Source organism: Abramis brama, assembly GCF_963993115.1.
Source record: "Abramis brama genome assembly, chromosome: 16".
In the NCBI taxonomy this organism is placed as follows: Eukaryota; Metazoa; Chordata; class Actinopteri; order Cypriniformes; family Leuciscidae; genus Abramis; species Abramis brama.
The window spans coordinates 31,273,717-31,299,389 of record NC_139978.1 but is presented as its reverse complement, the minus strand read 5'-3'; the positions used below and the strand labels follow the sequence as shown (position 1 = coordinate 31,299,389).

Here is a 25,673-nt window from a genome sequence, read left to right as displayed (position 1 = left end):
TAAATTATATTTTTCTGAACACAAAAACTTGTCAACATTGATAATAATAAGGACCATTTTAAATGTTGGAGCATGAATAATAATTGATAATAACACAATAATACTGTTTTTACTGTATTTCGATCAAATAAATGCTGCTTTCGTAAGCATAAGAGGCTTCTTTCAAAAACATTAAAAAACAAATTTCAAACTTTTGTGTACTGTGTAATATACATTTCAAACAATGGTACGATGTTGATATTTTGTTGTCTAATGCAATGACATTCATCTTGTGTGACTCAAGTGTTCAAATATAGAGGCTATTTGAGGCTATGTCACTTCATGTGTTTGATAAATTCTAATTGTATATGCACATCCAATTTACACTTGGCTACAAATTGTGTCTCCGCAGAACAGATATAAATACAATCTTCCCACACTATGCAAATATAACAGAGTTGCACTTCCTTGATGATGCTAATGCCGAGGAGCAAAATTCTCTGTTAAACGCCTTCTTTGGCCCATGTGGCAATTAATGTTTTGATTTTTTTTATTTCTCCATCCATGTGCGCCTCATCCACGTGTCATTTGCAGGGCTCCCAATCTTCTGTATACTGGTGTTGTTTTGTTTGGGAGGAGTAAAGTTTACATATGTGGCCTGAACCACCAGATGCATTTACACTTGGTTGCTTTGTATGCGTTTGAGTGATCAGATTACTCTCCGTCTCAAATGGGTCATTGAGGGCGTTTACACTTGGTCTTTACTACTTATAAGTAGACATTCTGTAAAGAACATGAAGTGACCAGATGTAAAAAAAATTTTTAAAAAAAATACAGGTTTACATCAGTTGTTTTGTGTATGTTTATAACCAAAGGGCAGAGACAATACAGAAGACATGGAAAGCAAGTGCCATTCAAACCATAATCTGCGCGGGAAAGAGAGGACAAGAGATGTGGGGGATGGGTCTCTCCACTCTCCAAGTCTTTTATCTCAAGTTTCCCACATCCTGCCGCCGAGTTTAAAACCGGCCACCCAATTTGAAAGAATGCCTGGTATGCGGCTCATTTCCATATAGCGACCGACATTGTTCTCCATCTAAATAAAGCCTGTTGACCGCCAATGGGAGAAAAAAACGTTGCGCGCTAATTTGAGATTAATGAGGTAATGTAGTGCACGCGGTCTTCATAGACCTACTTCACATGACTGAAACAAAACAAACTAAAGTGTTGTCTAGTGGGATGATGATGCATGTTTCATGTACAGAGAAGAGAAGGAAAACTTGGGTTGGGTTGCACTGCAGAACTTTTTTTTAAACTGAATGTTGTCTCTTCATCCCAGACCATGTGAAATTATTGTGTTCCTTGCATGCAGGGAACACTTTGTTGCACATTTAACTGAAGCTAAATGTAGCCTACTAAAGCTCCCGATCCTTTTAAAATATTGTACGAAGAATGCATCTCTTTATTTTTAATACTCTTCATACCTATGAATACTGTTCCGAATCCGCAAAGGGGGCTTTGTTATATACACTCAACCATGTGAATCATTCCTCCCTGTCTGCCCCACGCCGGCTCAACGCCCTCAAAAAAAGCCTCGACTATTTGGCGCGTTTTGATTCCCGCCACGTCTACGTTTTCCTCTGTTTTCATATTTGATTGACCTTTCTGCAGAAGCAGCCCTTATTACTCATTGGCTGAATCGTGTTTGTGGGCGGGACTATAAGTGACGTCTTGGATCTATACCCCTCCCTTTTACTACTGGTATATAACGGCTCTTGCCCCTCCTTCACGATTTAGAAAGCCGGGTATTTATGTCTGTCGCGCACCTCAGACAATAATATTTATCTTCGAAATATTAATCGTTTGTTTATGTTATATTCCAAACTGGAATAGACCTTGTGCGGTCGTTTAAAAGGTCGTCTTGCGAATCAAAACCCATCGAGCCTCGATGAGAAGGGATTTCTACAGGTTTATAGACCGGATCCTTCACGTAGACCTTCCCAACATCCATCTCTACACGACGGATTTCGACCTCAACATTGGAATAACCCTCAACAAGAACTCTTATTTTGGATTATAAAATGCTTCTATCGAAATTCAACACGTTTGCTCACATTTCCACCGTGGACATGCCGGCGAAAATCCAGCTTCAAGGTTAGTGGACGGTTATTCTCGTGCTCGCCTGTGTGTGCGTGTTGTGGTCTTGGGCTCGTTCACGTCAGCAGACTGAGTGCTGGGAATAACGTTAGCGCGTGCGTCAGCTTTTGAATTATTATATAAATATATGACTTTTATCCATTCTTATGAATCTATCGTATCTTTTATCGACAGTTAAGGAGAAAGAGCCATTCGATAAAGTGTATCAGGTCGGCTCTGTGCTGGGAAGCGGTGGTTTCGGGACGGTGTACGCAGGTTTAAGGATCGCTGATGGCGCGCCGGTAGGTTCCCTGAATGGGTTATTATTGTTTACATAAGCGTAAATGTTTAAAATGTGTGTGTGTGTGTATATATATATATATATATGTATGTATATATTCATGTCACTGTTTAATGATGCATTTCTTATAATTTCTAGGTTGCCATCAAGCATGTTGCAAAAGATCGTGTGACTGAATGGGGAGAGTTGGTGAGTAACGTTATTCACTTACATAGGTTGTTTACATACTATTTGTATAGAAAATGTCTTTAAATGCGACATGACAGCGTCGCTAAAACGATCATGTCCTCCGTTTCCAGCCCAATGGCGCGCGCGTCCCTATGGAGATCGTCCTGTTGAAGAAGGTCGCCACTGGATTCCGTGGCGTGATCAAGATGCTGGACTGGTACGAGAGATCGGACAGCTTCATTATCGTCATGGAAAGACCGGAGGCCGTCAAGGACCTGTTTGATTTCATCACGGAGAAGGGCGCGTTACCGGAGGAGCTGGCCAGGAACTTTTTCCGCCAGATTCTGGAAGCGGTGCGCCATTGCCACAACAGTGGCGTAGTTCACCGTGACATTAAAGACGAGAACATCCTCATCGATCTGCGAACCGGCGATCTAAAGCTCATCGACTTCGGATCAGGGGCATTACTCAAAGACACCGTTTACACCGATTTCGACGGTAAGAGCCATTTGCATGACCTTCAAGCCAAGGGTTCCCACGGTCACGGAAAACGTGTCACGATCAGGGAATTTAAAATACGTGCTTGTTTTGCCTCGTGGACGGCACTATTGCGAATATAAATGTTTATAAAAAAAATAAAAAAATCTAAAATTTTAAAATTGGCTTAAAATTCGTTGTGGGTTCAAAATGTATATAATTATAACATCAATTAGGCTAGACATTTCTATGCGTTTTTAATTTATTAAGAATATATTTAAACATGGAAATTTGATGTTTATAGAGGGACGTGGGAACCAAGTCAAGCTCTAGAAAGGGTGTGTTTATATTTGGAGGCAATATTTTACGTTTTTAAACATGTATCAAACCAGTTTGGCATTGGTCGGTTGATAAATGTGTGTTATGACCCCCTCTCTTTGTTCACTCACGATGTTAAGCTAAATTAATCGGCCAGCGTGATGATTTGTTTATTTTTGTATAATGTTGCGTTGGAGAAAAAGCAATAGGCTGGGTTGTGGTTTTGGCGCCCCCGCCGGTGGGAATTGGAATTATTACAACTCAAAGTTTGTAAACACAAGTCACATGGCAACCGGTTTCTCAACATGAGCGCGCCTTGTGTCACGCACCGCAGCTCATGACTGTGCACATTAATGTTGTGCCATAGCAATAACATTCAAACACTACACACCTTTTCCGGCCACACCTTTTTACTACACTGTTTGGTTTAGTGCCTCGTTTTCTCAGGTCATTAAATGAAGGGTTATATGCAGGTTTATTTGCAGTTTTGTGTGATTATGTGCTAAAGTGTTAGAGAATTATGGATTTAAATGTTTTTTGTGCTCTTTTCAGGTACACGTGTTTACAGTCCACCAGAGTGGATCAAATTTCACCGCTACCACGGTAGATCCGCCACCGTGTGGTCTCTGGGCATTCTGCTGTACGACATGGTCTGTGGGGACATCCCATTCGAGCAGGACGAAGAGATCGTACGCGGACAGGTTCTGTTCAGGCGGAGAATCTCCACAGGTAAGACCTGCTGATCATATGACGCCACCTTCAAGGAGTTTTATGGGTTTGTTACCGTGCCGTAATCACACATCCTGTTCTTTTGCAGAGTGTCAGCAGCTTATCAAGTGTTGCTTGGCCCTCCGCCCTGCAGAACGCCCGTCTTTCGAGGACATCATCAACCACCCTTGGATGCAGAACACAGCGCCCCCTACAGACAACACTGAGATCAGGCTTCACAGCATCAGCCACGAGCATCAGCCTGCTGCTTACCCGGCAGTCACTGTCTGCAAATGACTCTATCTGAATGCATACATAGAGACTTTCCATTACAGCAGCAAACCCCCCGGGGGACCTGTGGACTGAGCAGTGCAAATAAAAAACATGTTATTCTTTTGTTTTGAGTATTGCTGCTAGGTGGGAGTTCTAGGCTAGGCCAAAAAAGGGAGATGTCCACTTTTTAGTGAGATCTGTTATCTCTCGTCTCCTGCTCCCCTTTGGCTCAGGGTCCCGAAAGTCTGGCTCGTGGGAACCAAATGACTGTCAACACTGCTGTCGGACACGGGTAGATCGAGAAGCTCTTCGCAGCCAGTGTAGGGAGGAGCCCGGCGGAGAGAAGTCGTGCTGTGATGACGGCTAGTCGATCTGCGGCGATGGGCGGCTTTGGTGCGCTGTCAGGGCTGTTCCTTTAGGAAGCAGATCAGCCGAGCTTAATAATTTTAGTGCCTTCTGTGCAAGATCAAGGGTTTGTTTGTTTGTTTGTTTTTGTTTTTTTTGTGGAAATACTTGAATTGAGTAATAGCCACTGTAACACTCTACTCCTTAACCAGATGTCTTTTTTTACCTTCTTGCTTCCACTTTACCTGCTTCTGGCAGGTGACTGTCGGTCTTACTCTAACACGTCAGAGAGAGTAACCAAATCGACCTCACGAAACCTCTGCAGAATGAAAAGTCTTACCTCACTCTTTCAGGCCGCTGTTTCTTTTTCCTCTTCCTTTGTACTGAGTAACTCTCAACAACTACCACTCGTTGTCACAGATGCACAAAGCAATGCAACTACAACATAAAAGACTACATTTTCTGCGTATTATTTTTTGTTTATATTGTAAATAGCTTGGTCAGATGACTCAATTCCATGACAAGGCTAATGTGTAAATTATATTTATTGGAGTGTCTTAAACTTTAAAAAACGAGATTGAAGTGGAAGTATTTATTTATTTATAGAAAAGCAATTTTCTGCAAAGTTTTTCTCATTCCACCACCGAAGGGCCCACAAATTATTTAAATGTATTTTTACCATATTTAAAGCCTTTTTTGAGAACGATATGTGTACATATTTGTAAATAATCCTCAAAAGCACTTCCGTTTCTCGATGCATGGAGAACCGATGGCAAAGCATACCAGTCTGAAGTCGTGTTTGTCACCTAATGTAAACTGTCTGCTGTGCATATGTTAGAGAAAATGACCTCATGAATGTTTGAGGAGCGAGTGATTTGACGGTTTCTTTTTCACCTTTAGTAGGCATGATTGCAACTTGGATTTTGTTTTTTGTTTTTTTTTGGTTTAGCAATGTAAATTATGTTTAGAAAGCTATTTTTTTACACAATTGTCAATAAATATTTTTTTAACATTCATTCTGGTTTCCCTGGCATGTCTTGTGGTTTTAGATTCATTATGATTACAGCAATATCAGTTGGTGGTCTTATAAACTGGTTTAAATGGGCAATCGGCAGATGCCATTTGAGAATCAGAGATGGACAGATTGCAATGGTATTAGTTGTAAATCCATTTAACTAACTTTAATAACGCTCTTATCGTTTTATATTGATAGTGTATCTTTAATCTGGGGTGATTATAACCACAGGGGTCCAGATAACTTAAAACTGGACTCCTGGACCGGATACATGCGATAGCTAACAGCATATACTTTATCTGTGTTTTTGTAGATAGCGTCAAGAATGCTTTATATAGCATTACAAAGATACTGTTCCTTTTTACAACATATAAAGATACAGAGCTTTACATAAAGGCCCACTGAGTGGCCACTTCTTCTGTGGCCTTGGTTCCAGAAGGATTTTTCCCACTGATTTTTTCCATAGGCATTTCAAAGAAATTGTTCATAAAACACTTCTGAGGATTAACCAAACCAACCAGCTCTGAGATTAATCACTACATAATAAATGTGAAACTTGGATTTGAAAATCCATAATAATAAAAAAATGATGCTCAAAGGACTCAACACAATTGATGTAATTAAATTGTTGGCTTATAGTCTTTGATTATGTGATTATGTGTATATATATTTTTTTTTTATATATATATATATATATATATATACACACACACTATGTTTAAACACTATTTTCAAAACATATAATTTACTGATACCATTAAATCAATATTAACCCTTTGTAGTTTTTAGTCCATTTTTACTATCTTCAAGGTCATTTATATGCTTGTGTTCTCTTAAAAAGCTGATAAACGGTTTAAATATTTACAGTCTTCTAGGAAAACAGGCCAAAAATATTGACAACTTATCTTGCGCTCAGGGGCATATACAAATATTTACCCAATAAAATGCTCTCTCAAACCACCTGATTCCATTTAGCAATAGCAAATAGCAAAAAATCATGTTGAAAAAGGCACAAGCCCTTCAATACGGCCCACCCAAACTTAAAAAACAAAACAAAAAGTCATAAAGAAAACCGTGCATGTCATTTTTGGCACTCGGGTAGGTCTGTCTTGAAAGAATTATCATCAAAAAATCTTTTTATATGAATTCAATTATTCTTGTAGAACCCTACTGTCGTGATCGGTTAAATATAATAATAAATCCTCTGCCAGTGAGCAGTTTCAGATTGTGCTTGAAACGATTAAGGTAAATCTTGTCAGAGAAATAAGCCTGATTTGTTGATTGATCTCTTATGCACCGTAGCTCAGGACAGCATGGTCCCCCAGCATGGGGCGTCCTGACCTGATCCCATTGTGTGCCTATAACTCCTGCTGCCCTCCCTGTGAGGACACACACAAGCAGGGAACGTTCTTGCTAATCCTTTCATTAATCCTCTCACAAAAAAACCTTCTCAGAGTTTACGCCGCAGCTCTAAATGAGTTACAATGCGCCACATATGACCCGAGGCGCACCTGATCGCTCGGCATCCGCAGGGGTATGTAGCTAAACCTAACGTGGGCCGATTTAAGAGGGAAACAACGCCTGATTCATTCACACATCCTGTCATGAGCTTTGATGACCAGAGCAGAACTAAAATAGCCAAATGAATGGATACCAAGTTCAATATTCTTCAATATGTGAATGCTATAAATAGCACACAGCTTATGTAAACTCTTAAAAATAAAGCTTCTTTAACAGCACATTAGGTTTAAGAAGTAACCCTCGTTTTATGGTGAATGTTTTATCTGCTGAAGCTCTCAAATCTTATTTACATCCACAATCAGGTCCAAAAATAGTGTCAACGTCAGGTTTCATTTCATTGACTTAACTTTGGGTCTGTTCTTAACACAAAGATATTATGGATTCAGAAGGCATGGATATAGTGAGCACTTTTATTGTGTTTTTTATTTTTTATCTTTGATCTTTTTTTGCTTCCATTTCTTTGTGGAGCTTGAAAGACATGGTCGCTATGAAATGTTGAAAAGATCTGCTTGAAGATTCATGAAAAATTCTTCTTTTGTGTTCCACAGAAAAATAAACAGCATACAGGTTTGAAACAGCATGATGGTGAGGATACAATTGCTGACTTAAAAAGCGGCCTTTGTACGGAGCCCCTAAAGGGACAGGGTGATGGGGGGGGGGGGGGGGAAACGAGATAAGAGAGAATTTTTTTTATTTCAATGCTTTTGCATTCCCCCAAGAAACTTTGAGTTTGTTCACAAAACTTTTGCGTTCCCCCCAAGAAACTTTGCGTTCGCTCACAAAACTTTTGCATTCCCTCCAAGAAACCCAGACAGCAACATAATGTCGGCCCAGATCCGGCCCACATCTGGTACTTGTGGATTCCTGACATTGCTGTCAGGGGAAGTTTGCGTTCGCTCACAAAACTTTTGCGTTTTCCCCCCCAAGAAACTTTGCATTCCCTCACAGAACTTTTTGTTTCACTAGAAACGTACGCGTTTCCCCAAGAAACTTTGCGTTTCCCAGAGAAAGTTTTGCTAACAATACTTTTGCATTATGCTCAGATTCAAAGTTCGCTCACAAAACTTTTGCGTTTTCCCCCCCAAGAAACTTTGCATTCCCTCACAAAACTTTTTGTGTTCCACTAGAAACGTACGCGTTCCCCCCAAGAAACATTGAGTTTGTTCACTTTGTGTTTGTTCACAAAACTTTTGAGTTCCCCCCAAGACACTTTGCGTTTGCTCACAAAACTTTTGCATTCCCTCCAAGAAACCCAGACAGCAACATAATGTCGGCCCAGATCCGGCCCACATCTGGTACTTGTGGATTCCTGACATTGCTGTCAGGGGAAGTTTGCGTTCGCTCACAAAACTTTTGCGTTTTCCCCCCCAAGAAACTTTGCATTCCCTCACAAAACTTTTTGTGTTCCACTAGAAACGTACGCGTTTCCCCAAGAAACTTTGCGTTTCCCAGAGAAAGTTTTGCTAACAATACTTTTTCATTATGCTCAGATTCAAAGTCTGCTCAGGAAATATTTATTTAAATAATTTTGCCTTCTCTAACAAAGCGTTTGCGTTCACCCAAGAAAATTTGAGTTTGCTTACGAAACTTTTGCATTTCACGAGAAACGCGCACGTTACGTATGAGCTCCATAGCTTTGTGGCCCAGGCTATAAGGAAATTCATTTCAGAGGCATGCAAGGTCTTACGCTTTTTTTGAATGTTTTTTTACTTGAAATAGTTTCATGTTCTCTTCTATGGCATCAGGCTGTAAAACCCTTTTTTGGTGCTAGTAGGAACCTGCTTGTGAGAGTGAAACTGGCTGTGGAGAAGCTCAGTTCCTCAGTCTGGTTTGATGAATGGCAGTCAAAGAATGGAGGCGAGTGCCTCGCGTGCAAACTGGTTTTAAAATGAGAGTCAAATAGCTGGCGAAAATTTGCAAGGCTGGAATCTATGAGTGAACATTTGACTGCTGAATCATCCCTGCTGCTGTTGCATAATCACCACAAAACAGTACAAACTTTTCCGGGCAAATGCTCCATACAATATCTGAATATTTACAAATCCAAGCTGAAAATCTCCTCTGTTGACAAATCAACAATGAAGCATATTGTGCCACCATCAGTGTGTTTAATTTTTGACATGTGGTGCATTATTTATAGCGTTTATATGCAACATCTGTTACATCTGTTCTATTTTTAAATACGACAGAATTTATAATCACAATTATATTTTTATCATTTCTTTCCACACTACACCCGGAGGAATATTTGACTGCTCAGAAGATGCTCTTTCATTGCTGAGATGTTCATGTATGAACTTCGTTTCAGATGTTTCTCCTAAGATTTCAAAGGAGAACTAAAAATAGACACAGATGACGTACAGTATGAGTGTAGAGGTGTAAAATTAATTTTAATGCAGAGAGCATATAGCTCAGATGATTTGGTCTTGGAAGAATTTGATGAGAAATGTTTTTGTTCACCCTGACTATTAGACATTGAATCTGAGCAGTGTGAGGCATTGTTGGGATATCAAATTAGACAGTTGTGGAGGGAAAAAAGAGGTAAAAACTGTTCGTTTCACTGATTTACAGCATCATTGAGGTTTCTTTCTGAAACTCAAGAGGAGACACATGAGATTACTGGGACTTTTGCACTTCCTTTAATCTTATTGCTGGACATTTGAGATAAAGAGATTTTCTTTGTGATTTCTTTACTACAATACAGGTAACATATACAGTAGTGGCCAAAAGTGATGTCCAGCCTATAGGAAAAATGACATCTTCACCCTTTATACAAATATTGTTAAACATTTGTTAAAGATTTTGTAAGCATATTGCGTATAGTTGTGCTGTTTTATTTGTGATAACACACTGAAACATGCCAAATTGTGCGGTCATAATTTTTGGCCAGGCTGTCAAACAAATAAATTATGAACACTTGCAAAAACTAGAGAGGATTAAAGAAATTTTAATAACTGATTATGTTGCAGTCAATGTATGCTTTTTCCTGTGAGCTTTTCGTTATATGCATGTGTTTTTCACAATAAAATTAAAACTGTAGCTGTAGTTGCAAAATAATTTTGTCTGATAAATACCTTAACCACATTTGGTGTTTTGTTATTACCTCCTATTTAAAATATTTTTTAAAAATCTATAAAATATTTTCTTTATATTTTGATGGTTTACTCAAACATGTAGGGTCATTAAAAACTATATCTCCTCCAGACATCACTTTTGGTTACTACTATAAATATATGGTATTACAGTTTTTTTCGATTGCTAAACGACAGTGAGCACAACTGGAGCTACATGTGCAAAACTCTAACTACAGTCTGCACTACCAACAGTCACCTGAGCTAAACAGTTCACATCACCTGCAAAACTCATTCCAACTCACCCCCTGAACCAATTCTGCTAAACTACAAGCACAATTCCTGCTTTACACTCAAATTGCAGATCTAAAACACACCTTTTTCAAAACACTACACACAGTTCTCTGCTTTTGGCACTATTTTCATGCAGAAAATCTCTTGTTTTCACAAGGAACACACTGCCATTCAAATATGCACACTGACTCATCACAAGGGCAAACACCCGTCACACAGTTTTACAATTAGCAATCAGAGCTTTAGCATAAAAGGGAACCAGGTGAGCTCTTCAATGGAGCAATGGATGCCAACATAGATTTTTTTTTTTTTTTTATTATAATTTTTTTACTGTAACTGTATACAGTCAATTTTTCTGTTGTTTTGTATGTAGACCACTGTATGTACAACTTTGTGTTGGTTGGGATGTGCACTGTGTACATTGTTTTTGTGGGAAAAATAAAATATATTTGTTACCGTGCATTTCTGTGTTCTGAGTATAAAAACAATATTCTCAAATATTTTACAGCACACTTATGTATGTACTGTCTGTAGCAAGTGAACACTGAACAAAATAAAAGGCCTAAGTCATTATGATGAATGGAGAAGAAGTGTTTTCCATTCATCATAGTGTTTTACATTGAGCACATCAGTGTTCAACTGGTTCTAATACTGTAAATGTCTATTCATATGATGGTTTGTGTGTGTCATTTGAACACAAAATACCATTTTGAGAAGAAATAACAACATAATAATGTTGTTTTGAATGTAATGTTTCATTCTGCAGGAGAATTGAGGGGTTTTGCCCACTGTGTGTGTGTTTTTTTATTTGTGTGTAGTTCTGAGAATATGAGGCATGCTTTCAGAAAATGTGTGTAAACAATCGAGAAAAACTGTATTTAAATTTTTAGAACATAACAATTCTTTACAGTACGGTAAATGAAAATTAACAGTTTGCTTCAATAGTCTGTAGTAATTTACGGAATTACAGTAATGAGAAAAAAAAAAGGTAGAAACTAAAAGTACATACTGTAATTCAAACAAATAATTGAGGGGCTAATCCTGCCTCTCTCTAGCATCAGGCCACAATCAGCAGTGTTTGAAAGGCACAAGGCTGAAATCTGTTTTGAATGTGTGGTTCACAGTTTTGACAGCAGTATGTTAGCATTTGAACAAAGTGCTGTAAATCCACAGTGTTGTGCAGGTTGTGGTTAAAGTCATGGGATAAGTGTGTAGAGTTTTGAAAACTGTGTTCAAGCAATGAAAAACGAACTAGAGTTTGGTCCACATGAACTGCTGCTGTGCAGACTGTAGTTAGAGTTTTGCACATGTGACTCCAGTTGTGCCCACTGTCGTTTAGCAATCGAAAAAAACTGTATTAGTAAAAAAAAAAAAAAAAAATCATATTATCCTAAATAAATTAAGCTGCATTAACAGAAATCATTTTAAGAGTCAGATCAGGAATACATATCAATTTAAGCTCACAACAGCACTTCTTGAAGTGTGTGTGGGAAATGCAAATGTGTTTAAATAAAATGTTTACAATTTCTTCCAACAAAATATCAGTCAGCATTTTCCAGTCTTTTGAAGCTGGGTGAATGGAAGCATGCTTTATCGTAATAATCAAACACATTATCTCATCTGACCCTGAACTTTCCTTTGCTTGGGTTAGGAGTTCTAGTTGCTATTCTGTTCACTCCCTCTCTTTCTCATTGCGCTCTTTCACACTGCTGGGAAATGGAAAGAGAAACCCAGCTGGCTCAAAGCACAAGCTCTCCTCCCTCTCAAAGAACCGGATTTGTTAAGTAATCTTCCCACACACACATGCACACAGTTCGAACAACACCAAAACACTCGGACGAGAGGAAATTGAGAGTGAGAATATTAATAAGGCAGCCGTGTTGTTGCATGTGTTCATAAATGGCCCAGATGGTTTCAGATCTCTCCCGCACCTGCAGGTGTGTCTGTGTTTGGCTCACACAGGTTACACCTGGATAATTAGTCCCATTGAGTCAGAGTTTCTGCTACACACGGGCACAATGATTTGGGCTATTGTGAAGGTCATTGTGCCCTCCATCAGATAAACCTTTATTTGCTTCATACACGTATGTGTGTGTGTGTGTGTGTGTGTGTGTGTGTGTGTGTGTGTGTGTGTGTGTGTGTGTGTGTGTGTGTGTGTGTGTGTGTGTGTTTACTCACGTGCCCAGCTGGATACATACTCCCATATTCAACTGAGCAATAATCATGCACAATTGTCTGCACAAAAGCTGCATGATATTCTCTGTATCATTAGCTCTTGTCAAGACGAGTAGCCTATTCATTTAGTAATTCTTTAGGGTATTTAAACAACAACAACAAAAAATGTTTTATTAAACTTAGTATAAAACATACATTTGCTTTGATTGAGGGATGTGAACCATATTTAGAAACTAGAATATCATAGATGCTTGAAATCTAGTCAGCAACCACCTAGAAACTCAGAACACCAGAAACTGCATAGCAACACCCTGGTAACCACACATAACCTTATAATTGTTGAGACCAAGCTTGCACAGACAATTCACATTTGGCCAGATGTGGCTATTTCGACTTATGGCCCGTTCACGCCAAGGACGATATAACGAATTAACGATAACGATAAAGATATAGTACTAAAAAACATTCTACATATAGACCATATGTAGCTATATAGCCCCGCCCCCTTTTAGCACTGCGCTCGTTGTGTTTTTTTCCGGTTTATACAGTATGTCCACAGCACGAAGGTAAGATGTTACGGATTTATGCATGAACCGCTCGTTTTAAATGGATTTCCGCTAAACTGGTTTGTTGAAAAATTATAGTACCACAAAAACGAAAGTGCAAAGACAAAATTGTAACTGCGTGCTTGTCTGTAAAAAGAGCAGCAGAGTCTACGTCACAACTATAATGATAACGGCACAGAGAGACGATATCATTGGAATCACTTTTCAGAACCATTTTTCCAGTTAATGATAAATGATCAAATGAATGATAAAAACAATGACAGCAAATCAGAATCCACTAGACTTAAAAGACCATAGCATTGCTAAAACAATGTTTACACGGGCAGGCACCTGTGTAAACATTTTTTTTTTTTTTTTACAGTGGAAAAACCCATTACAGTCTATTTTAAAAGGCTTTTGTATTTTTAATTGTGGTGATAAATATTGTAGATCACATTAGCATGCAAATGAGCCTCTAAAAAAGTAAGTGTGTGTTTTAAGAACTGTGGGAGCGAGTGTTTGCTTCCTGTGTTTCCAGGACTCTCCGGAGCTGTTCGGATAGGAATGTGCCTCTGAGAACGACCCGGACTCTTTTTCTCATCAGAGTCTGTTTCTACCTGTTAAAGTTCTTTCTCCCAAGCCTTTGCGAGCGGGTTCCTTTGGCTACCCAGCATTCCTTTCTCTGTGACTCACTCAACTCTCAGCTCTTTTGAGCTAAAGGTCATCAGCCGAGAACAAACCTCGGCAACATTCCTGTCCATCTACACTGGGAGGGCACAGGAATCGATTTCCCGACCTGCAACGGCAAACACACGGTTGTTGACAAACCCCTTGTGATTCATCCGTTGGTAAATAGCTGTGTGGCGGCAGTCAAGTTTGGACAAATATGAGGGCTGGGACGAGCTTGTGCAGTTATGAGGACGGTTCTGTGTGTGTCCTCCTCCCCAACAGAAATTACTCACTGGAGTTTGAGTGACTTGAGAACTCCACTGGAGTCAGTTCCCATGCTGGAGAATGATTTGTGGTGGGTGGGATATGTGCATTCTGGAGAAATGCATCGGAATGAATGGGAATTTGAACGTTTTTGTCTATTTATGAGAAGGGAAATGAGAAGAAACCCTGCATAACTTGTCCTGCAACATTTGTGCCACAGGTATGAATGATACCTCACAGTCATAATGGGCAACTTGTGTTATTTCTATTTTATTTCATTTTATTTCTCAAATCAAACACCAGTGACGAATTCTCAGAATTGTTTCCCCCATGAAATTAGAACATCAAATCATTTTGAAAAATAAATCTTCTATGAACATTAAACAATATAATACCAAAAAATTTGTTAAAGTGTAAAAAGTGCTAAATTATTAACATATCAAATATTCTTTCAGGAAGGTGTGCACATTCAAACAGACTCTTCTTACTCTGAACTTTGACCTCTGGAGTAATTTCCCACAACTATATGTTTACAACTATCATTTATTACATAATGCTATAATAATAATAATAATAATACATTTTTAACACTGAAAACAGCAACCACTAGGTGTTTATTTCTTGAAAATAACTCCTATTATCCAGCAACGACACAAATATTGCGAAGTGTTTTAGAATTTCAAACACGTCAGAAATGTTCTAGAGGTTTCATAATGCAACTGAAAAAAAAAAAACACAACTAGAGTTTACAAACACAAACAGTTTCCCTTTGCACATCTGTCGCAAGACCTCCTACATACCAAGCCTTCCCATCAGCCCCTCCTAGCAGGTTTCCCGTAAAGCCTAGCATCACTTCCTCATTCCTCGGCCTATGATCAGTCAGATATGGACAAGTGAACACTTGCACTTTCTTCCTCTTTTCTCAGCTCAGTCTCACGTCTCCCTCCCACATCATAGGCTTCTTTATACAAATTATGCACTAATTACTTTAATGCGATAGGATTCGATTGCTGCACTTTCATTTTCACAAAAGAAAGGATTAACCTGTGACACATCAGCAGTTCTACGCTGTTGTGGTTGTTTTTGTGTTAAACATTCATGCGTATGATGCGTGAATATACTGCAGTTAGATAGATGGATGGATGGATGGATGGATGGATGGATAGATAGAACATACTCCAATATACTTTATTTACAACATTGAAAAATCAGATTTTACAGTGTATGTAATGTACAGTGCATATAATGCAGTGACATTTAGTATCCAAATAGTGTTCTGAGTCCATGTAGGCCATGCGGGTTTGTGGTTAACAACGTGCTTATGTAAACACTCAGGTCTGAGGCACGTGATGAGATGTCATGAACTTTCTGGCACTGAAGCCTTTGTAACAGAGATGCTCTCAAGAGGCCATAATGAGGCCGTACTTCCCTTACTGGCATTATGAGGCAAAGGGCACTGGGGCACAATTTATACTTCCTGTCGCATTATATTACAACACTTCTAGAATATCTGAATCTGCACGAGGAGGATGTGTGGTATTGAATCTTGGTCACTCTTTAACCAGAACATCATAATATTTTTAGGGCCCTTGGTGATAAAATCAACAGAACAGTGTCAAAAGGCAGTGGTTGTGATCATGCAGTTGCAATAAATGGCATGATAAAATCACATCCTAAAAAAAAAAGAAAAAAAGTTTGATGTTTGCCAATACTGACAGGCCGCTTCCACATGAGTTCAGGACTTTAGACCGCACAGATCTTTGAGGAGACATGACTAAACCATGCACACTATTAAGCCATCAGATCAGCATGTTCTTTTTGTGTGATGGGTGGGTGTGTTTCCACATGGCGCATGAAGGATTTACACTTGCACAAACTTACATCTGATGAATATTACACCATAATCTACAACAGAAATCGCTCTGCCGAGAATCATTTTAGTTAACACACTTAGAACACTGTTGACTGTAATGTGTGAGGTAACTGTACTCTTCTGACCTACCTCTGTAGCAACACAATGGGATTTTTACACTGGAATGCCCAGAGGGCAATGTATTCATGCACACACCACACACACATATATATGTATGTATGTATGTACAGTGTGTGTATGTGTGGTTTAGGTATACCCTACGTTATGAGGACAAAATGGCCCCACAAAGATAGCAATATCTGAAATCCCTTTTTTTTTTGGTCCCCATGAGAACAGCTTATAAATCATTACAAAGTTATGTTTTTTTTTGAAAATGTAGCTTTAGTGTTAGAGGACAGAGTATACAGTTTGTACAGTATCAAAATCATTATGTCTATATGGAATGTCCCCATTAAACATGGAAACCCAACGTGTGTGTGTGCGTGCGTGTGCGTCGGAATACTTTCTCATCAACAGAGAAAGATGCTTTTTGCCCCCATATTGGTTTATTTACTGCATCTATCAGGGTCAAACTGAACCATGTTAACATTTTGTGAGGGGTACAAATCTGAGAGGTAAGATATAGCCCTGCGTCTGAAATCGAATAATTCCTAGTATGCGGAAAAACAGTATACGACAAAAGAGTATGTCCGAATATATCGTCCGAAATTGCATACTCTCTTGAGTAGTTACTTATTTTGAATAGGTAATAACTCCATGACCGCTAAAAAAGTGTGTTCTATATATAGTCCAGTCATTTTAAGCCAAAATGGGAGTCAACCTTGAACAAATTGCAACAGAAGCAAACTCAACTGATTTTGTATCCTCAATATGTCCTGAATAAGGAAAAAAAAGTCCCGAAGGGTCCCCATTAGGGGAAAGTTTCGAAAAAGACCCAAATATATCCTATTCATACTTTTTCTTACGTGAATAGGGTAAAAAATGTAACCTTTAGATATCACCATGAAAATTACTGAGTTGATTACTTGCATCAAGACAAACAAAAAATGTATTACAAGTTTTTTTTTTAATTGTTTGTTAACATGGAAAAACGGTGCATAATCTAATTACGTATGTGCTAATTTGCATACAGCGGCAGAAATAAGTATTGAACACATCATCATTTTTCTCAGTAAATATATTTCCAAAGGTGCTATTGACATGAAATTTTCACCAGATGTTGGTAACAACCCAAGTAAGCCATACATACAAAGAAACAAACAAAAATAAGTTAAAAAATTAAGTTATGTGTAATAATGTGAAATTACACAGCACAGGGAAAAAGTATTGAACACATGAAGAAAGGGAGGCGCAAAAAGGCATGGAAAGCCAAGACAACTGCTGAAAACTTACAGTAATTAAAAAGCAATCCAGCCCCCTGTCAGTGGAAATTAATAACAGCTGGTTCAGTCCCAAATGATGGCCTACAAAAAGGTCTCATTGCCAAGGTGTCACACAAGACACATCTCATGATGGGTAAAAGCAAAGAGCTGTCTCAAGACCTTCGCAACCTAATTGTTGCAAAACACAATGATGGCATTGGTTATAGGCGCCATTCTAAGCTTCTGAATGGTCCAGTGGGCACTTTTGGGGCCATAATACGGAAGTGGAAAGACAATAATTTCACCATAAATTTGCCTCGACCAGTGCTCCTCGCAAGATTTCTGATAGAGGAGTGAAAAGAATAATCAGAAGAGTTGAAATTAAAACCCTATTCGCGTAAGAAAAAGAATGAATAGGTGTATGAATAGGATATATTTGGGTCTTTTTCGAAACTTTCCCTTAATGCGATTCTTCGGGACTTTTTTTTTTTCTTATTCAGGACATATTGAGGATACAAAATCAGTTGAGTTTGCTTCTGTTGCAATTTGTTCAACCTTTTTTCATAAAATGACTGGACTAATAGTATAAGTGTGTGTAGTATGAATTTGAAGTATCATCCGGGCACTTTTTGTCTTCTCTGTTATGAATACTTTGAATTCAGACACACTTCTTTTGTCACGAACTGATTTTTACCTACTATTAGGGAAGTATTCGATTTTGGATGCATCCATTGTATTCGAAAAAAGTTGGTGAAAAGTCCCTGTATGAACTACTTCTTCTGACAAGATTCTGAAGTGAGCATTTGATGGACATTTTACTATCCAATGAGGCAAGGATTTGTGAATGGCAGTGAAGCGACACAACTAACACTGGTAGGTCACAGGACAGTACCAACATAGCGAATGTAGTAGCCTACGTCCGAATTTTAACGGTCACAAAGTAAATTCAAATGTAGTACCTCAGACAGTAAACTATGCGATTTCGGACGCAGCGTTAGTCCATTTGCTTTGCATTTAATCACATTGCTGCTTAGTAGAGACAACTGATATATATATATTAAAGAGATCTCAGTTGTGTTTTTGCTTCCGATGGGATGCAACGAGCCCAGTTTTCTGCTCTAGTGAAGTCCATTCACACATGTATGATCACTTTAAATATAGAACATCTCAGAAGAGGAGGTGGAGTGTGCTTCGGGTTTTCCTCAGTTCCTCTACTCTTCCAGTCAGTGCTCTTGCGACCTACTTCCCCTCTTCCATGACCCACTTCCTGCACTTCCACTCCGACCAACCGCTTGCTTCCGATGCCGGTGCCAGTCTCAACCAGGCCTCTTGTATAACGAGCTGAGACGCACACACACACACACACTTACACACTTTGAGCCGGATGGAGTCAGAGACTAACTGTCTCTCTTCAGTCTGTGGGTGGCACAGACGGAGACTGCATGTCCTTGGCAGGGAGCTATTGTGTTCACACTCCTTATGGAAGGCGATATCAATGTGTCAGGCCTTGGGGTGGAACAACATGGTACTCATTGAGGAGAAAGAATCTGCTTTAGTTCAGAGCCTTTCATTGAGCTGATGAAATGAGCACAATGAAGGTTTTTATTGATTCCAGGCTTGTTATAGCTTGATTTACTTTGTACCTCAGTTCTGAATAAATTGCAAGGACTGGATGAAAGAAAACACCAAGATTAGTTTGTGTTTATTATACTTTAAATGCCCAGAAGTAATATCATAAATTAAATATCTTTAGAGTTATCTCTAAAGAGTTGTTACATTAACAAAAAACATTTATTTGTATTTGACAGATGCATTTATCCATATTTGTTTACATTTTATCAGTAGTGTTGCTGTTTTTGTTTTTGTTTTTTTTATTGGCAAAAAAATATTGCAAATAAACCACCAGCATTTGATATCCACTAACACCATGCTCTATTTGAGCTGAGGTGTTTATTTCTCCTGGGTAGCATTGAGATTAAAATGCCATTTTAAATTAGCAAGTACACTGTAAAAACTCATTTTCATGATTTGTTATCACAACTTTTTATATTTTGTCAAATCAACTTATATAATTAATGTAGTTCAGATAGCATAATATTTTGAGTTTCTATTTATTAAACCAATCTCCTTTGTTGCATTAACTAAAATTTTTAATTTTAATTTCAATGAACTCAAAATTTTAAGGCAACCAGGTAACTTACTTTTTAACTTAACTTACCAGGTAACTTACTTTTTAACTTAACTTACCAGGTAACTTACTTTTTTAAGTTACAATATTGTATCCTGTCAAAAATATCCCAGTAATCACACATGTGGCTATTGTTGACTAACACTTGAACATTTTTTTTTACTCATAAATAAATAAATAAATAAATAAACAAAAAGACATATTATATATATATATATATATATATATATATATATATATATATATATATATATATATATATATATATATATATGTATATATAATTTAAAAAAAAAATAATTAATTTATATTAATTAAAGCTATATAGATATAAATAATAAAAAAGCATAACAAAATTGCTAAAACTTACAGTTTTTCTCGATTGCTTAAACACATTTCTTGAAACTATGCCTCATATTCTCAAAACTGTAAACACAAATCCATAACGTCTCACCCAGTTCCCCAAACATCCTATTTTCAGGTCAAAATGAAGCTCTACAATCAAAACCATTCACTCTTGCTGAAAAACCAAACTTTGCCCTCAGACAGGACACACAAGCCCTCAAAATCACACACACTACAATATAGTCTAACACACTGGTGCAATAAATTCAAAACAACATTTCCAAAACTGGTAAGTTATGTTGCTTGTGGTTCCCCCCTCACAAACCTTTTCACATGATGAACACAAAAGACACAACCAATATATATTATTATTTTTTTTTTTTACTCTCTCCTCTAATTTTTTTTATTTACTTACAGTAAGATGTGTGTGACCATCACAGTAAAAGAGCACACGCAAACCTTATTCTAATATGGAATTGTATTGGAACGGTAAAGAGTGTTGGACGTGACAGGAGGGTCTCCACTCAAGGAGACAATATGATGAACACGTCTAAGAATGTTTCACGTATGGTTGAAATACCATCATTAGCCTAGAAAGATAACATTCTGGAGTCAAGACTATAAAGGAGAAAGGATGCCCTCCCTTCACTGTCACTCTCTGCAGCCACTCTGTGTGACTGTACGACGGCTGGTCTTTTCTTGCTAGAAAATACACCTCATCAAAGACTATTGGAAATTTTTGTATTTTATTCAGTGATAGAATTTTGTTTGCCACATGAAGGTTCTCAATGCGATGGTAAAGTGACTAAAATTTGGCCTTACTCGTAGCTCAGCCTCCCTCATAGTCATACCATTGATAAAGACATGGGCAACTAGAGTGGCTTGAATTTCATCTGAGACTGCTTGCCTTCTTGCCCTTGCCCTTCGTCCTCCTCCTCCTCCTTATCCCTCCTCGATCTCTTCCTTCATGTCTTTCTGGATCCATTGTTCCAAAACTCAATAAACTGATTTGGGCCCTTTTATCCATCTATTGAAGGATCTGATTGATGTGTGTTAAATTTTGACTCCTAGTGTTTTCACTTCAGTAATTGTGTCTAACTGAGCTGAAGCTGTGCTGACTTGAGTGAACAATATTGAATGCTAGTGCTTTACACATGACAACATGGTCTAGGCAATGAGAAATGAAGGGATTTGTGTGTAAAGTTTTGCAGTGACAGTTCAACAAATTTGACTCATGTGTCAAAACAGGGAATAGTGTTTATAGTTTAGTGAAATGGGTGTGTTTTTTGATAACTGGCATTATGGTTTTGAAATTTTAGTTCAAAAGCCTGGTTATAGTGTTTAAGCAATCGAGAAAAACTGTAATATAAAAAAACTGAAAAATCTAAAAAATAAAAGCTAATTCAAAATATTAATAAATACTATAAAAGTAGATCACGTCTCAGATACGTCAAGAAAGTTTTTTTTTTTTTTTTTTTAAGTTGGAAATGTAGTCAAACATTTCTCAACAAATGTCCATTGGCAAACTGAACATCAATACGATCTAAGGAAAATGGCTAGTTTTTGATTGACATCAGTTTTCACTATAACCTTTTCTCTGAATCTGGGCAGAGTTTAGTCAAATTCATCTGTCATAGGCCAGATTTTTTTCAGTAATCTCACTTATGCCAACAATAGTTTCATTTGCATCTTATTTAATTTCTTTACATCTCAGTTAAGTCTCGTGACTTATGAAAGAACAACATCAGAGCAATAGCCTTCTCTTCTGGGTGGGCTTTGAAGTGCTTATGTGGAGTTTTTCCCTATAATTTCCCTTCGGAGAAGAGTGACACACATGCTGCTGAAGCAGGATATTGTCTTTCAAGTCTTCCTGTCTCAGTCTGCTGACCAATGAGACAGAACCGACTGCATGCACTTGATAACCCGACTCTGGGAGTGTGTGGCGCTGAGGAAACAACTGCACACACACACACACATGCCTTTGAGCTCACTTGATGAAAAAACACAAACACAGGGGAATTAGGAGGAAAATAAAGCAGCATTCCACAGATGCCATGGCTTCCTGAAGGACGCAGGCAGCGTGACCTTTCATCTGTTTGTTTCGTGTGTGTGTGTGTGTGTGTGTGTGTCACGAGTCTGAATGAAAGCACTTTCAAAGGAAGCACTTTAAAGAGGGGGCAACTTTTCAGCAGGGAGGGTCTCAAACACAAACACATCAGGAGCAGAGTGAACTCATTCACAGCATAACACTCATTTCCACATCCATTATGGACACAAACATAATACTTATCAGTACTTTAAGACATTGTAAATGAACCCCAATGAACTCAGTGCGATAAGAGTACTGTTACTGTATGAATGTTGAGGAAGTTCTTCTCTTTTTTAGGGCCCTTGTATAACAACAATAGCAAAAGCTATTTGAGTGCACAGGTTCTAGGAATATAGTTCACAGGAAGCATCATTTCCAACTTTCCACTAGGATGTTTGCATAATTGCTTTGTCCTGGGCATATTTGCTTTTTTGTGCACGCATCTGCAGCTGTTGTTATTTTTTAACCTTTTTTATTATTAATCATTCTAATAATAGAAACGTTAACGTTGCATGCGACTACTAATCTAATTATAATATAGTACAGTATTAGTATATCAGCAATTCATACATGTTTTAATGCACACACATGATTTAACTATTATTCTTTGACTGAAAAGTAAAAAAAAAAAATAAAAAAAAATGAAGTATCAAACTTTTTTTTATAATAAAGAGAACAAAATTGGCAACACTTTACAATAAGGTTCCATTTATTAATTAAATACAATATGTTAAACAAACATGAACTAACTGTGAAAATACTTATAAAGCATCTATTAGTCTTCGTTAAAATTATTTGTACCATTTACTAATACGTTATCAAAATCAAGTTTTATCTTTTATTATTATTTAATGGATCTGAGCTAATATGACCTAACTCTATTTTTGGTAAATAACTTTAACAAAGATTAATAAATACTGTTACAAGTTGTTGGCTCACTGTTAATGTAAGTTAATGCATTAAATAATGTGACTTTATTGTAAAGTGTTACCACAAAAAAACAAAAAGTACTTTTACTTTTACTTTCACATTTCTAGTAAATGCATGCCATTTTTGTGGTTTAACAGAGTGATAAAGCTTTAGTAATTTTAGTTTTTCAACATAGTAAAATAAGAGTTTTACATGTAGGCTTATACCATAAAGAAAGAATCAGAATCAGAATCAGAATCAGAATCAGAATCAGAATCAGAATGAGCTTTATTCGCCAAGTGTGCACAAACACACAAGGAATTTTTTGTGGTTTTTACAGGAGCTCTTGTTTTGACTTTGACTTTGACAACATTGTTTGACAACAATGACTTTTCTTTGCTGTCAAAGAAAGTCATTGTTGAAAAAACATGATGATTGAAAAAGTTTAATAATAGTTCTGCTAATAATAATGTAGTAACAGATGAATACAGCAATTATAGGCTTTAGTAAGTACAGGAACTTGTAGCAAGTATTTCAGTCAGACCTGAGCAGAGCACCCTGATTTATATGTGACTGCTGACACCTAGTGTTCAGATTGGGGAACTGCGAAATTACATTTTTATCAATACTTTGTAATGCATAATGGTTAACCTATTATTAATCACATAGTTAATTAATCACATTTATTTTATTATTTTATTTATTACAATTATATTAATTGTGAAGCATTTATACATCATGACAGTATTTGTTTTACTGCTTTTAATTTATGGTGATTGAAACATAATTCAAATAGGATCTAATGAAAATCTATCAGGGTAATAATTTGGAATAATAGGAATTACAAACAAACATCAGGAGGGGCGATACAAAGTTCTGGAACTTTGGTAGAAGAAGATTATGGAACCTTTGGAATGCAGACACCAAGACCCTTCTTTTTCCCCCTGTATTTTCAGTATTGCACTATTGTCCACTTTATGTTCTATAATATTGTATTGTTCTGTACATTATATAGCGTGTAAATTTACAAACATCATTACAAGCAAACATTTGAGAATATAGGCGTTGCAGAGATCAAAATATACAACTAAATACGCGTCTCCATCTAATAAAACTCGAACCCCATTGGTCCGCTCCTCTGCACCTGTCCTTCATTTCAGCCAATCACAGCGCGACCTCACGCACCTCCAAGATGGCGACGTCCATCCAGAACCGCTGTAGGCACATTCTGTGTTGGCAAAATACTCGCGATAACTAATCAAAACAAAGTCAGGCACACGCGGCAATACAACTAATCATATCGTTTTCACCTTTGGATATCTGCACATGTCAGCTGACGGCGTGGTGTTCGGTTTCATGGCTGTTTCAGAGTGAAATTGGGCGTCCTCTCGCCATGGCCACCGACAACAGGATTCATTTCTGGAGGAGAAACCAAAAGGTTCCCGGGAGGTAAATTTAATCATTTATTTCTTTTTATAAAGTAGCTATAAAGTGTGTTATTTTATTAGCAGAAGTCATTTTATATTAATATATCGGCTCAGACCAGCTGCTTTGCTTACTGGACTCTATGGATGTGTGTCAAACCCTAGTGAGCTGTCTATTTTGACAGCATGCTTGGCATCCTAGCCATATGTTGCGTTTTTAGGTCATCAAAATGTTGTAAATATAAATGACTTATTTAGACAATTATAGATTATTTGGACATGTTATGAAACCACTTATCGTAGCGAAGTTAATGTTGGTTAATGTCAACCATAACAAAAGTTCACCATGGTAAGTTAAACATAGTCGCCACCAACAAAATACGGTAACTTTGTTTTAATCTCCATTGTCATTAAAAACAAAAAGCTTACACTATATGATGTCCAAATAATTTGGTTGTGATGTTAATAATAGTAATAATTACTAAATGCACAATCTATCAATGTACTATACAATGGTTGCAATTGTAATTTATGTAAGGGAAACACAACTTCCTGCCAAGTTTTGGTTGTTTTCTAAACACTATTTAATTAAAAGCTCTTAAAGCTGGCATGTAGGTTTGACTTCTTTGTCTTTGCTGGGGCTTTTGTTTAGTCTGACTCTGGGCAGAGTTTGCTGAGTGTGCTTCGTTGCAGGTTGTTTGGATTTTCATGGTCACAGACAGAATCAGTTCATCTGACTCCGCGTGAATGTGAGCTTGTGATGACTGGACAGTTTCATGTAGATCAGATTTTATACTGGGCCATTGCATAATCTTGATAAAGAGGAACTAAAGAGGAACTCTCGTGCAGGAGATTCACTGCTGTTAGTGTACTGACGTCACCGAAATATTTATATATACTTGGTAATATTTGCATATGGAATTCATTTTTGGGGCATTTTATTGCCTTTATGGGAGTATATTTATTTCTAGCCATGTCCAATAGCTTAATTTCAGTCTTGAAAACATATATACATTTATTTTCAGATATGTTTATTTATCTTTAACCCTAAAACAGGCAAGAGTGGAAAATGATCATCAAAAAAATTATTTCGTGACATTTTTTAATATCATCTGGACTTAAGTAAAACATATCCAGAGGAATTTTTTAAATATTTGATATGGTTTGGATTTTATGAGTTGTATCTCCTGGGTATGTAATATTGTTCCTACAATATTTTTTCAGA

The 25,673-nt window shown here is 37.5% G+C and overlaps 2 protein-coding genes across 3 annotated transcripts in view; both read left to right on the top strand.

Annotated features, from left to right (window-relative positions):
- The first annotated feature begins 1,769 nt into the window (after window positions 1-1,769).
- Window positions 1,770-5,721, top strand: pim1 (Pim-1 proto-oncogene, serine/threonine kinase). Its single transcript, XM_084087713.1, has 6 exons — window positions 1,770-2,133; window positions 2,311-2,417; window positions 2,555-2,605; window positions 2,716-3,082; window positions 3,932-4,108; window positions 4,197-5,721. The coding sequence occupies exons 1-6, from the start codon at window positions 2,061-2,063 to the stop codon at window positions 4,382-4,384; spliced, it is 963 nt and encodes a 320-aa protein (XP_083943839.1). The 5' UTR covers window positions 1,770-2,060; the 3' UTR covers window positions 4,385-5,721.
- An 18,472-nt stretch (window positions 5,722-24,193) lies between these two features.
- Window positions 24,194-25,673, top strand: part of tbc1d22b (TBC1 domain family, member 22B) — a 47,824-nt gene continuing 46,344 nt past the window's right edge. Inside the window, exon 1 of one of the 2 annotated variants that reach the window (XM_084086396.1) lies at window positions 24,194-24,473. In XM_084086396.1, coding sequence (XP_083942522.1) covers window positions 24,418-24,473 — 56 coding nt within the window. In that variant the 5' untranslated portion in view covers window positions 24,194-24,417. The remainder of the gene's footprint in view (window positions 24,474-25,673) is intronic. The other variant, XM_084086395.1, reaches the window with a different exon arrangement.